The sequence below is a fragment of the Silene latifolia genome, chromosome 1, assembly GCF_048544455.1.
Source record: "Silene latifolia isolate original U9 population chromosome 1, ASM4854445v1, whole genome shotgun sequence".
Taxonomy (NCBI): domain Eukaryota; kingdom Viridiplantae; phylum Streptophyta; class Magnoliopsida; order Caryophyllales; family Caryophyllaceae; genus Silene; species Silene latifolia.
The window spans coordinates 184,378,170-184,389,990 of record NC_133526.1 but is presented as its reverse complement, the minus strand read 5'-3'; the positions used below and the strand labels follow the sequence as shown (position 1 = coordinate 184,389,990).

The 11,821-nt window shown below is 34.9% G+C and overlaps 2 protein-coding genes across 3 annotated transcripts; one reads left to right on the top strand and one right to left on the bottom strand.

Moving 5' to 3' along the window:
• Positions 1-4,024: 4,024 nt before the first annotated feature.
• Positions 4,025-6,615, bottom strand: LOC141613222 (GDP-mannose transporter GONST3). Of its 2 annotated transcripts, none has more exons than XM_074431964.1 (2): positions 6,428-6,615; positions 4,025-5,604 (listed from the first exon to the last, which is right to left on the bottom strand). In XM_074431964.1, exon 2 carries the CDS (start codon positions 5,602-5,604, stop codon positions 4,471-4,473), a length of 1,134 nt encoding a protein of 377 aa, XP_074288065.1. In that variant the 5' UTR covers positions 6,428-6,615; the 3' UTR covers positions 4,025-4,470. The 2 variants fall into 2 exon arrangements, with proteins under 2 accessions (XP_074288065.1, XP_074288068.1); XM_074431967.1 differs by lacking the exon at positions 6,428-6,615 and adding an exon at positions 6,145-6,376.
• A 1,026-nt stretch (positions 6,616-7,641) lies between these two features.
• LOC141614549 (uncharacterized) lies at positions 7,642-11,177 on the top strand. Its single transcript, XM_074433314.1, has 3 exons — positions 7,642-7,699; positions 9,991-10,368; positions 10,483-11,177. The coding sequence occupies exons 2-3, from the start codon at positions 10,027-10,029 to the stop codon at positions 11,047-11,049; spliced, it is 909 nt and encodes a 302-aa protein (XP_074289415.1). The 5' UTR covers positions 7,642-7,699; positions 9,991-10,026; the 3' UTR covers positions 11,050-11,177.
• Positions 11,178-11,821: the final 644 nt, after the last annotated feature.

Sequence of the window (11,821 nt, the reverse complement as noted above, 5' to 3'; positions counted from 1 at the left end):
AGACACGGCTTTATAGGTGTCCGACACGGAACGACTGATTTAGAGAAGTGTCCGTGCTACCTAGCCCAAGGGGAGGTGGGTATGAGATTGATACCCATGGGTATCAAGTATTAAAACCAAAAAACATGAAAAAAACTTAAATGGAACATTTTAAATGAAATTTTTTTTACATTTATTTGATTAACTCTTCATTTTCATGATTTTTTAGTATCAAAAATAATTATTATCAATGTTGTATTTTAGATTTTTTTTTTTAACTTTGATGAAGTTCGATCCCATTCCACCTGAAATTGAAACAAACACATGGTATGAGGAATAAGTTCAAAACCCATACCAGCCAGGCATGATTCCTGATTCCAAACTCATACCCACGCGCGAACCAAACACCCCCTTAGTTGTTTATCTTCAATAAAAACACGTATTATAAAGATAGAATAAAATAATGAGTAAATTAAAAATAACTCCCTTATATTATTTTTTTCTAAAATTACTTCCTTAAGATACGCTTTTATCAAAAATTATTTCAAAACTACAAATTAGATGACTTATTCCGTATGTTTATGAACTTATTCCATTTATAGCTTAGCCAATTTATACTTTGAAAGTTATAATAATGTAGAATAAGTTCAAAAACATACTGAATAAATCACCTGAATTGGAATTTTAAAACAATTTTTAATAAAAGTGTACCTTAAGGAAGTAATTTTAGAAAAAATTATACAAGGAAGTAATTATATAAAAAAAAAAAAAGAATCTTAAAAGGTAGTTATTTATAATTACTCTAAAATAAATCATTAGCTAGTTTAGTGGGATTCTGGGATAGTGATTAAAACTGAATTATCGTGATAATAAGTTACAAGTTCGATTCTCTTTCCCCTATATTGTACCTGACCGCCTCATTTTGCATGAAAAGAAGTTATACAATAAAAGAAACAAGTTATACAATAAGATTATTTTGTATGAAAAGATGGGTATTTTTATAAAATTAAAGAAATTATTTACTATATTTTATTATGAAGTACTTTTATTTGAATTGTCTTTTTATATAATTGAATCGTGTCATAGTAAGAAACGGTCTAATTGCTTAATTGAGTGTTGAAAGAATAAGAGGTAGTCTACATTTGGAAGTGTTTTAATGGGGTGGAGTGTGAGGGTGAGAGTTGCGAGTGGACTTGTTGACTTTAAGAAGTTTCGAAGAAGCTCCCGCCTTTTGTTCGGTTTGTTAGTTACATTAATGCATTTCCAATCTCCATAACCGTGACGTGAGGTTAACTCGCCCCGTATTATTGTGTGCTGCTTGTCTCATTGAAGACGGACATCATTCATTACAAGCTGAAGATGATAGTGTCCCTCTCACAGTATCACAAGTGGGAGGGCAAGTGAGGTGCTCCATTTCATTCCCACTTAATTTGTCACTTGTATATTGTGAGAGGAGCATTATCCGTCTTCAGCGTGTGACGGATAATGTCCATCTTCAATGAGAATTTGTATATTGTGTGATAGAGGAAAATTAATCATTTACTAGTATAGATTCCGCGCAATACATGAGCGGTATATAGAGTTTTTTTTTTTTAGTGTATTATTTACACTTTTTTTTTAAAATTTGCACCTTATTAAATACTCTCTTCATACCACACCAATCATGGACCCACTTTTCTCCTCACAAAAAGTGAGTCCATGTAACCATTGGTGTGGTATGGAGGGAGTATTTAATATTTTACTCCATTGTATTTTGATAAGAAATAAAAAAAAATGAAATAGAAAACTAACCAAAGAGAATTAAGTTAAGTTCTGATTTTTTTAAATGAATTTGTTTTTTTTTTTTTTATCATGAAGCTAGTAAATACTCCCTCTTATTCACAATAAACTTCTCATTTCATTTTGACACAAAAATTAAGGAAACACACTACCCCACCATATAAATAAATTTCACAATAGGATTATACATCCAGTTGTACCATAAACATTGTACAACCAAAGTATAAGAATTCGAGCTTATATGTATTTTTTCTGAGCTAATTCAAAGTTCATGTTTTTAATGTGTAAATGGTTGATTCCAATACTTTCTAATAAAACTCATATTATTTAACATAAAGTTCGGATATTTTATCACAAAGCTCAGATTCTACCCCGTACAACATATATAACTGGTTGTATGATCCATGAATTGATAAATTTAGACCACACAAATACACTACCCCACCGTACAATTAAATTTGGACCACACAAACATTTACCAAAAAAAAAAAAAGAAATAGGGAAGTTATTGTGAATAGACGGAAAAGAAAATAGGGAAGTTTATATTGAATATGAGGGAGTATGTGTCAAGTTATTCTCTACAGTAATAATTATTCCATTGCTGAAAAATTTAGCAACTTATAGTTTATGATTTAATGCCAATTTTATTTTATTTAGCGAAAAAATCATAATTATGAATTTAATTAAAAGATTAGAGTTTAATTATAAGAAAATATTCATTGAATAGATAATAATGTAATGAAAGAAAGTTTTAATTATTAGTTATTACCTTATTTAGTTAGATGCTGTTTGGAGGGAAAACTAAGAGAATTTTTATTCTTGGTAGTAACTAGTAAGGGGATGTATCAAAAGAAAGTCGTTTAACTATGTCAAATAGTAAGGGTATTTTTTTTTGTCATCGCATCATGCGATGATTATATTGTACTTTGTTTAATTTACGACTTTTGTAATATTATTCGCTCATCCTAATTATATTTTTATCTTTTGGGTGAAAGAAGTATCGAGTTGTTATAAGGCAGTAAGTATATTATACATTTGATGTACTACCACCGATTGTATAGTTTTTGAGCATTATTCAACCGATTGTGTAGTTTTTGAGCATTATAATAAAATTTAGGGAAAATGCACGTGGTGCCCTTGAGGTTTGCCCTTTTGCACGATATACCCAAAATTTTGATCCGGAAAACTTTAAGAGATTATAACTCGTGTTTAAGAAATCGAAATGTGACGAGGTTTTTTTTCAAATCGATCGTCTTTTCGAGAACTAAGATTTGAAAAAAAAAATTCAAGTTTGGAATTCGTTACCAAGAGATATGGTTACTCAAAGTTAGTTCGGTCAAAAAAACTTTGACATACTAAAACTCCTAGCCACGGGATCCAAATACGACTATTTTTTTTTTCCAAATCGCAGTTCTCGAAAAGACGATCGATATAAAAAAAACGTCACATTCCGATTTCTTAAACACGAGTTATGACCTCTTAAAGTTTTCCGGATCAAAATTTTGGGTATATCGTGCAAAATAGCAAACCTCAAGGGCACCATGTGCATTCTCCCTAAAATTTATGATTTTTACTACAAAAATACACATAAACAGAAAAGCTCAATAACAAATAAAGTTTGAAGTAGTACATCCGATGTATATTCCTATTTCTCGTTATAAGGTCATGGACTTTGCTCATGTCCATTACAATGCCAAACTTATTGCTTTCTTTAACTAATTGCTTTCTTTAAAGAGCACTGCCGAGAGGATTGCTCAATAATAACAACAATGATCACTCCAATACTTCTATTACGAAAAGTATATATCAATCTTTGAGGTCATCAAAATGTCGCCAAGTATACTTTTGGAAAAAATTGAACATTGTGATCAGTAGCAAACAACAATTAATAAAACAGAAGTCTTGAGTCTTGACAATGAGGAAGCTTGAAACTTCAGTGCTCCCAAGTCCCATCTCTCATCTCTCAATCTCAATAGTCAATTAAAAGTCCAGTCTCCCAAAAAAAACAAGAGAATTACATGGGTGATTTTAATTGTGTTGCGGTTCAAAATCAGATCATGAGTGCCACCACCACCACTTATGACTTTACCAAAAGAGAAGTATGAATCAACAACTTGTTTTACATTTGATTACTCGTAAAATCATAAAAGTAGAAACAATCTGTCAAGTCTGAACGAGTACATAATTGACAATTTCCACAGCAAGATAATTTGACTTAGGGGGAACTCGAACCCTCTTACAAGGACCAAAAGATTGAACCCGAGTATTCATGAAAAGAATTGATAATTTAGTAATGAATATAAGTATTTCGCTTATCCAGTTACATATTACACAGATCGCAAGTACTAAATAGGCAAATAATTAATGAAATTAGAAGCCTTTAGCAAATTACCTATGAATTCCAGTTTTCTGCATTCTACATAGACATTTCACTGTTCACCACATAACAACAGCATAAACCCTCAACCACAGACGTCGGCCTTGTTTAGATAGAATAGTAGGAAGAAAGTGAAGGGAAGGAAAAGGGATAAGAGGGAAGCGATGCAATTTTTCCCAAATTCTTCCTGATGATAAAATTCTTTTTTGATAAATTCTGAATTGGCTTGGACTCTTGAAGGGAGGAAAATGGGCCCGTCCTTCCCTCCAACCCGACTTTCAGACAAAAAAAGGGAATTTGTTCCTCTCCGTATCTTTCCAAATCCAAACAAGGGGTTACAAATTCTCCTCCGTTGAGAGTGAAGGTTTCAAATCATTGTGGCTTTCTTTGTTTTCTTGAAGCTCTAGAAGTTTTTGTGCTTCCTCATTTTTCTCCTCTGGCTCTGCAACTATCGCTGCCTTGGGTTTGTTACTTGTCGATTGCTGATACATAACACCACCTAGCATACAAATAAGCAGCCCCACAGTTCCGACTGCTGTTGAATGCTTCTCCCAAATAACAATATTGATAACCACTGTTAGCAACTTGTTTACTATCCCAAGGACTGTAAACCCTGTGGCTGAGATTGCTTTCCGACATGAAAACCCAAAAAACGAGATCGAAAGGCCAAATAAGCATGATAATCCGACAGGCAGGATGACGCCAAAGGAGTACCAATCAGATTCGTCAGAGATTTCATGCTTTATCTTCTTTAGCTCCCCCATGATGAACAATTCCAAAGGGAAGAGTAAGAGAGCCTCAAGATTGTTGTACAAAACCAACCCCCATGTATTCAATTTGATAGTCATAACCACGTGTTTTATGTAAACAAAATCAATGGACATGCTAACAAGGTAGGCCAAAGCCCAGGTGTAAGCCAACACGGTGAACTGATAATCTGTGAGAACGTAAATGACACTTCCACCAAAAATAGTTCCAAGTGAAGCCCAAGTCTTAAGTGATGGCCATGGTTGGTGCAAAAATAGGGTCTCTCCGACTGCAACAAAGATAGGGACCACTGAGCGGAAGACAATGAATGTGTCTACATTGGCATGGAGGAGGAGCTCGCTATTGGTGAAAAGAGAAAGGTAGAAAATAAATGCAGCGGGAAGAAAACGCCACATGGTCAAGAGGTCAAGGCGGTCATGTTCTAACCATTTTAGCTGCCCACAAACTACAACACCAGCCGCACTGGTTAAATACTGTAGCGCAGTGAGGGCCCCAGGGTACGGGAATTTCATGACGGCCCATTTATTGATGATAGATAGTAAGGATGCTGATAGGCAATATCCTACAGCTACCCCATAGATGGAAGCCTGTTGACGTAAGACAGTGTACCATGTTGATTGAATTTCCGGAGAAGAGGATGTGTTTGCATCTGCACTAGTATTCTCTATGCTGGACTCCGGATTCTCAACGTCGACTGTCATCTATAAAGAGAGAGACAAGGATTATACAAGCTTTGTCAAACACATTTTCACTCACATCAATCTGATGCCAAAACAAAATCTACAATCCCAAATGCTTAATACTCCCTCTGTCCCGGTCATTTGTTGTCCTTTTCCATATTTGGGTGTCTCATTGAGTTGTTGTCCTTTCTATTTTAAGAATGAACTTAATGAACAATTTGATCATTCACTCTCAATTTGTTCCACTTGTCATTTAGTAATTGACACATTCCTCTTTCCTTGGACTTTGTGCCAAAACCAAAGGACAACAATTGACCGGGACGGAGGGAGTATAAATTAGGACCGGAACTTGAGAAACTGTAAACCTAAACAACTACAACCGGCACAAATCATACCCAGATGCATCGAGCTTTAATTAACAGGCTACCATTGACAATAATTACTCCGAACTTTAATTGAAACATTGAAATAAATATTTACATTTAAAACATTAATTGAAAATTAAACAAGTATAAAAATAAAAAATAAAAGGAAGAATACAAATGAGCGAGACGACATTACCTTGATAGAAACACGATTTATGCGGCGGAACTGCGAAAGTACAACGGGATATACTACAACTACTACTACTACTGGGTGATTTCGAAATTAAGGTTGATTTCAGGAATTTAGAATTAGAGGATGGGTGACAATCAAATCAATCCAAATGCAAATCGAATCATACAAATCTAAAAGGGGAAAACATGTAAGATGTTGGAAATAATATAAATTGCAATTTTATGAGTTGATTTGTAAAAAAGAGGGGAAAAACATGGATGGATGTTGTATAAAAAAAAGAAGGTACCTGGGTGAAATTGGCGTGATTATGAAGTCGGAGTATTACTGTGTCTAGCGATCTATAGACGTGAATTACGTGATTCTTTGATTAATTTGTGTTCGATTTTCGATTTTTTTAGGGTTTTGTCGGTAATTTTACAGCGATTTCTGTGAGGAGAGTCGGAGACTGGAGTGTGTGAGTGATGAAACACGAGTGCCCACGTGATCTTGCTTTCCTAAAACAATTATTCTCACCATAGACGGATATATTTATCTAAAGTGAGAGATGGGTCAAATATGCTTAAAGTGATGATATTTTTGGGTCCCACCATGCAACTTGTTAAGTGAGTGGATATTTGGCCCGAATATAACTATAGACGGATATCTCTCGTCTATAATGAGAATTTGTGTTCCTAAAAACCCAAAGGTTTGGTCTAGGTAGCACGTACACTCTTTCTAATCAGTTATTTCGTGTTCGACACTATGTCGGACACGACACTCGTCGGACATATGCAAACACGTCTAAATGTGTCGGATACCTATAAACGACGAATGAGATGTCGAGAGACGGAAAGAGATTGATTAGAAGACGGATTTGAGTAAGAAATGAGAATTAGTTATACTCAAAGTCAAATTTTACCTTCAGTTATTTCAATTTAATATCAAATACATTTATAAAAATAAAATGCTATGTTAATATAACAATAACATATATATTTTATTAAATTTAAATAGCGTGTCCTAAATTTCAAGGGATGTCGTGTCGCGTGTCCGTGTCACTTTTGTTGCTACCTAGGGTTTGATTAGGTCTCCCGACGATTTTATCTTAAAATCAGAAAATGTCAACATTTTTTAATGAAAGTTAACCATTTCATGATAAAATGTTATAAATAAAGTTGTCACTTTTTAACAAAAAAAAAAAAAAAAACTGATGGTAACATTTTATTAGGAGATGCTTACATTTTACCATTTTGGGTCGATCTCTCTCGTGACAACTCACAAGTCACAACTATAATCGCCCTTATACTAAAAGAATAAGCATTATGAAATGTATTCCCTCCAAAAGCACTTCCTTAATTAAGGAAACAAATAAGGGGTTGCCTGGGATAGACGTAATGGGCCTGAAAAAGTGAGGTGCAAATATTACGTCTCATTTTCAGAAGTTTGGTATAAGACTAACGATTCAGGCCCAGTAATTATTACTCCCAACAAGAGGTAATAGATTACTTACCTTATTCTTCTGAAACAATTACTGGAGTAAAACGTTTCCTGCGTTCTTCCTTCTCTCTCATCAGAATAGGTATCTTTTCTTCTTTACCTCTCTTCATCTCAATCTAATTATTCTTTGAAATTTAATTTATTGTTTGAGATTTATGCGAGTAATTGATTGTGATAATTGTTTACGACAATTTTATTATCATCAAATACCCATGTAGAATCAATTGACATGACATTAATTGATAAGTCTCCAATTTAAGTTGTAGAATCTTTGTTTTTGTTGTTCATAAGTTTAATTTTTGTTGAGATTTCATGGTATTAGTTTTGCAATAGGTCTTGTTATAGACGGGTGGGGCGAACAGACGGCTAAAGACCTCTAATAAAATGGGTAGGGGGGACAAGGTGGGGCACCCCTATGTGCTTCCCACTTTATGGCAAATGGGTATTTTGTGAGGGGAAATGGTATCCGTCTATACGTATAAACGGATAGTGTCCGTCTATAATGAGAATTTGTGTTAGTTTTGTTGTTGATATTAGGTTTTGGGTATTTAATTTTTTCGTAAAGTTTGATATGGGTTGAATAATCATGTCTGATTTTGCAGACATACTTGTATCTAGGAGTTGCTTGATAATTTTTGTTGTTGAAATTATCATACTAGGTTGCTTAATCATTAGGATATTGTATGTAGTGAATTGATATAGTTCACTGGTAGAGAAACCAAAATCATAGTTGGTCTCATTATTTGTCAACTTTGTTGCACTGATTTGCTTACATAATTTTTATATAATCTTTTATGCAGCAATGGCGCGTAGAATATTGTCACGGAAGCAAAAAAACATAGTTGGTCTTATTTGGTATATTAGAATGAGATCAATGATATTGATGTGCTTTTGTTATTACTTGATATGTATATTAGAGTCTATGAAAAAATCTCGTAAAAAAACTTCTCACACTGCTAAACGAACCATGAGTCAAGGATTAAAAAATATTTCTGAGTTCCTTAGCTCTGATCTAAGTTGCGTAGATCAACTTCGTATGGATAGATATGCATTTGAAGTGTTATGTGGTTTAATTAGGTCTCATGGTCTTCTTAGAGAGTCAAAAAATATGTTTTTAGAAGAAAGGGTAGCTATATTTTTGAATATACTAGCTCATGATCAGAAACAACGAATGCTTGTGCAACGTTTGAAAAGGTCAAAAGAAACTGTGAGTAGAAACTTCCGTCAGATTCTAAGGGCTGTTTTACGCTTATATAAATACTTGATAAAGACTCCACAACCTATTGAAGAGGATTGCGGTGACTCAAGGTGGAAATGGTTTAAGGTAAAAGTTAGTCATCTTAAGTCACTTTTCGAAGGTTCAAGGTTTTTTCATTCATTTTTTGTCTTTCATTGGTATGTAGAATTGTCTTGGAGCTTTAGATGGGACACATATCAAGTTAAACGTTCCGATCACTGAGAAACCTAAATATCGTACAAGAAAAGGAGAAATAGCTACAAATGTTTTAGCGGCTTGTACTAAGGATATGCAATTTACCTATGTTTTACCCGGCTGGGAAGGTTCAGCAGCCGATGGTAGAGTTCTCAAAGACGCTATTAGTAGACGACACCCGCTTAAAGTTCCCTATGGTGAGGAATGTCTGCACTGTTTTTTGGTTAAAACAAATGCTGGAAGTAGATAAAATTATTTAAACATGTTTATATTTTAACTTGATAGGTAGTTATTACCTAGTTGATGCTGGTTTTACAAACGGCGAAGGCTTTCTTGCTCCATATAGAGGGCAAAGGTACCATCTCAATGAATGGAAAGATGGTCGACAACCAGCTAACCACATGGAATTTTATAATATGAAACATTCGTCGGCACGAAATGTCATTGAGAGAAGTTTTGGGCTGTTGAAAATGCGTTGGGCAATTCTCAGGAACTACAGTTTTTATAATGCTGATACTCATACTGACATTATAAGTGCTTGCTGTCTTATTCATAACCTTATTCGTCGAGAAATGAGTTCCGATCCAATGGAGTCTCTATTAGATACGGAGTATGGTAGACAGTTTATGCAAGATAATGAAGACTATATTAATGTAATTGATACATCTAACTCTTGGACAAAATGGAGAGATAAACTAGCTAAGGAGATGTACGATAGTTGGCGTCTACGTAGGCCTTTTAGGCATGTCACATATGTTTGACACTCTTCTTAATTAATATGTTCTGCTTGTTTATGGTAGATTATCTTTGGTTTGTATTAGGCTTATGTTTGTTTGGCTATGAAATTTGTGCGACGAAACAATTTCAATGAAATGAATTTTTAATGTCAATGTTTGCTCTTAAATTTGTTATTAAATTTGTTATATAATCCCTTTTGTTAGAGTAGCTCCCTTTGAGTCTCTGCAAGTGTCCACGCGATGGCCGAAACGGAAGCTAATAGCGAAAAAGTTGGTCCGAGAAGGTGGACTGTGGAGGAGGATACTTTGTTGGTGGATTTGTTGTTAGCTTTGCATGTGGAGGGAAAATGGAAGGCTGAAGGGGGGTTCAAATCTGGTTATTTAGTGCACTTGGAGAAGTTAATCTTAGAAAAAATGCCAGATGCTGGACTTAAAGCAACTAACATCGAGTCAAGATTGGGTTATCTCAGAAAACGATTTAATGCATTGCTTGAGATAAAGCAAAAGGGAAGTGGATTCGGATGGGATGATAGTCTCAAGATGGTAACCGGTGACCGTAAGATATTTGATGAATGGTGTAAGGTAAGGTTATTTTTAAATTTTCTTTCATTCTTGTAATTGATATTTTGCATTACTTGAGATTATTTTTTATTTTGACATGCTTGACATGTTGTTTTGTGATTTTTCATTTGATAGAGCCACAAAGATGCTAGAGGCATGTATCGGAAATCCTTCCCATTATTTGATGCAATGGAGGAAATATATTCTAAAGATAGGGCAACCGGTATTAAAGGTAATACGGCTCTTGATAGAGATGATCAAGATGTCATTAATGAGACAAGTGAAGATGCGCAACAAGATGTTCAACAAGATATTCAACAAGATGTTCAAATTGGCGAAGTGTCAACGCAAGGATCAGGAACGAGTAAAAGAAGTGGAGATGGAAGTTCGGAGCAACCAAGTAAGAAAAAGTTGCAAAAGAACAAAGAAATTGGTAATATGCAAAAGAGTTTCGAAAATCTAATGGGTACCATGCTTCAAAATAGTAATGATCAAATTGCTCAATTGACCGCCATGCTAGAAGCACCAAAGAATTATAAGGTTGGTTTGCGTGAAGAGTTGGGCAAGGTTCAAGGTATTCCGAGGGTCAACATTCTAACTTTGTGCTCGATAATGACTGAGAGTGATGTTGCCGTTTTCCGTGACTTGACCGACGAGGACGAGAAATATGATTTCTTAGCTATGGTTTTGAACAGGGCTTAGCTTGTTTCATTGGTAATTATGGCTGACAAACAATGAGTTTTTATTTTATTTTTGGTTTTTAAAGTTAGCCACTTTTTGCAATGTAATAAGCTAGAAAACTTGAGAGAGTTGAATTGTTTCTATGTTAATCTTCACAGTAGTGTGTACTTGTTTTGTGCAATGTCCTGTATTACTGATGATGGCTGGAACTTTTACTGCTATACCAAACTTGGTGACATATTAAGCCAGTAATTGTTACCTAGTATTACCAAACCCAACGACCAGGAACAATTTCATCTGTAATCATCCCAAGGGTAATTATCTCCCCCATACAAATCTCCCCCTCAATTATTATGGGTATACCAGGCAAGCCATCAGACTTACATGTTTGACGAAACGAGATGAACTAAGTTAACGTTTAGTGATACTCGACTCGAATGTAGACGAAAGTGCCCTCGTAAGAGGAAAACGAACAAGATTGATTAAAGTTGATTATGGTGGAGTTGGTCAAATTGGTAGGTCATGCAAAACGAGGCTGGTACTCAGAAAGATCCGAGCTTACGTGGTCGAAAGTTCAAGCACGTAGACGCCAAAAAGTAAGAACGTGGTCTTAGAATGCAAAGGGAGAAGAGAAGGACGGACACTCGCGTGAGAAATATGTGAGACCGAAGGTCTCTATTTATATTAATCACACGGAGGAAATAGGGTTTTCGGAGAAACTTTGGAAGTGAATCTCGAAAAGATATGAAAAGATACGAAAAATACGCAGAAAAGGACTTGGGAAGAGGCGCGG

What these genes read in the sequence shown, in the direction of transcription:
- LOC141614549 (XM_074433314.1), top strand. Translation starts at nt 10,027, where the DNA reads ATGGCCGAAACGGAAGCTAATAGCGAAAAAGTTGGTCCGAGAAGGTGG. An exon ending in TATTTGATGAATGGTGTAAG is followed by an intron (nt 10,369 to 10,482) that starts GTAAGGTTATTT and finishes TTCATTTGATAG; the next exon opens with AGCCACAAAGATGCTAGAGG.
- LOC141613222 (XM_074431964.1), bottom strand. Translation starts at nt 5,604, where the DNA reads ATGACAGTCGACGTTGAGAATCCGGAGTCCAGCATAGAGAATACTAGT.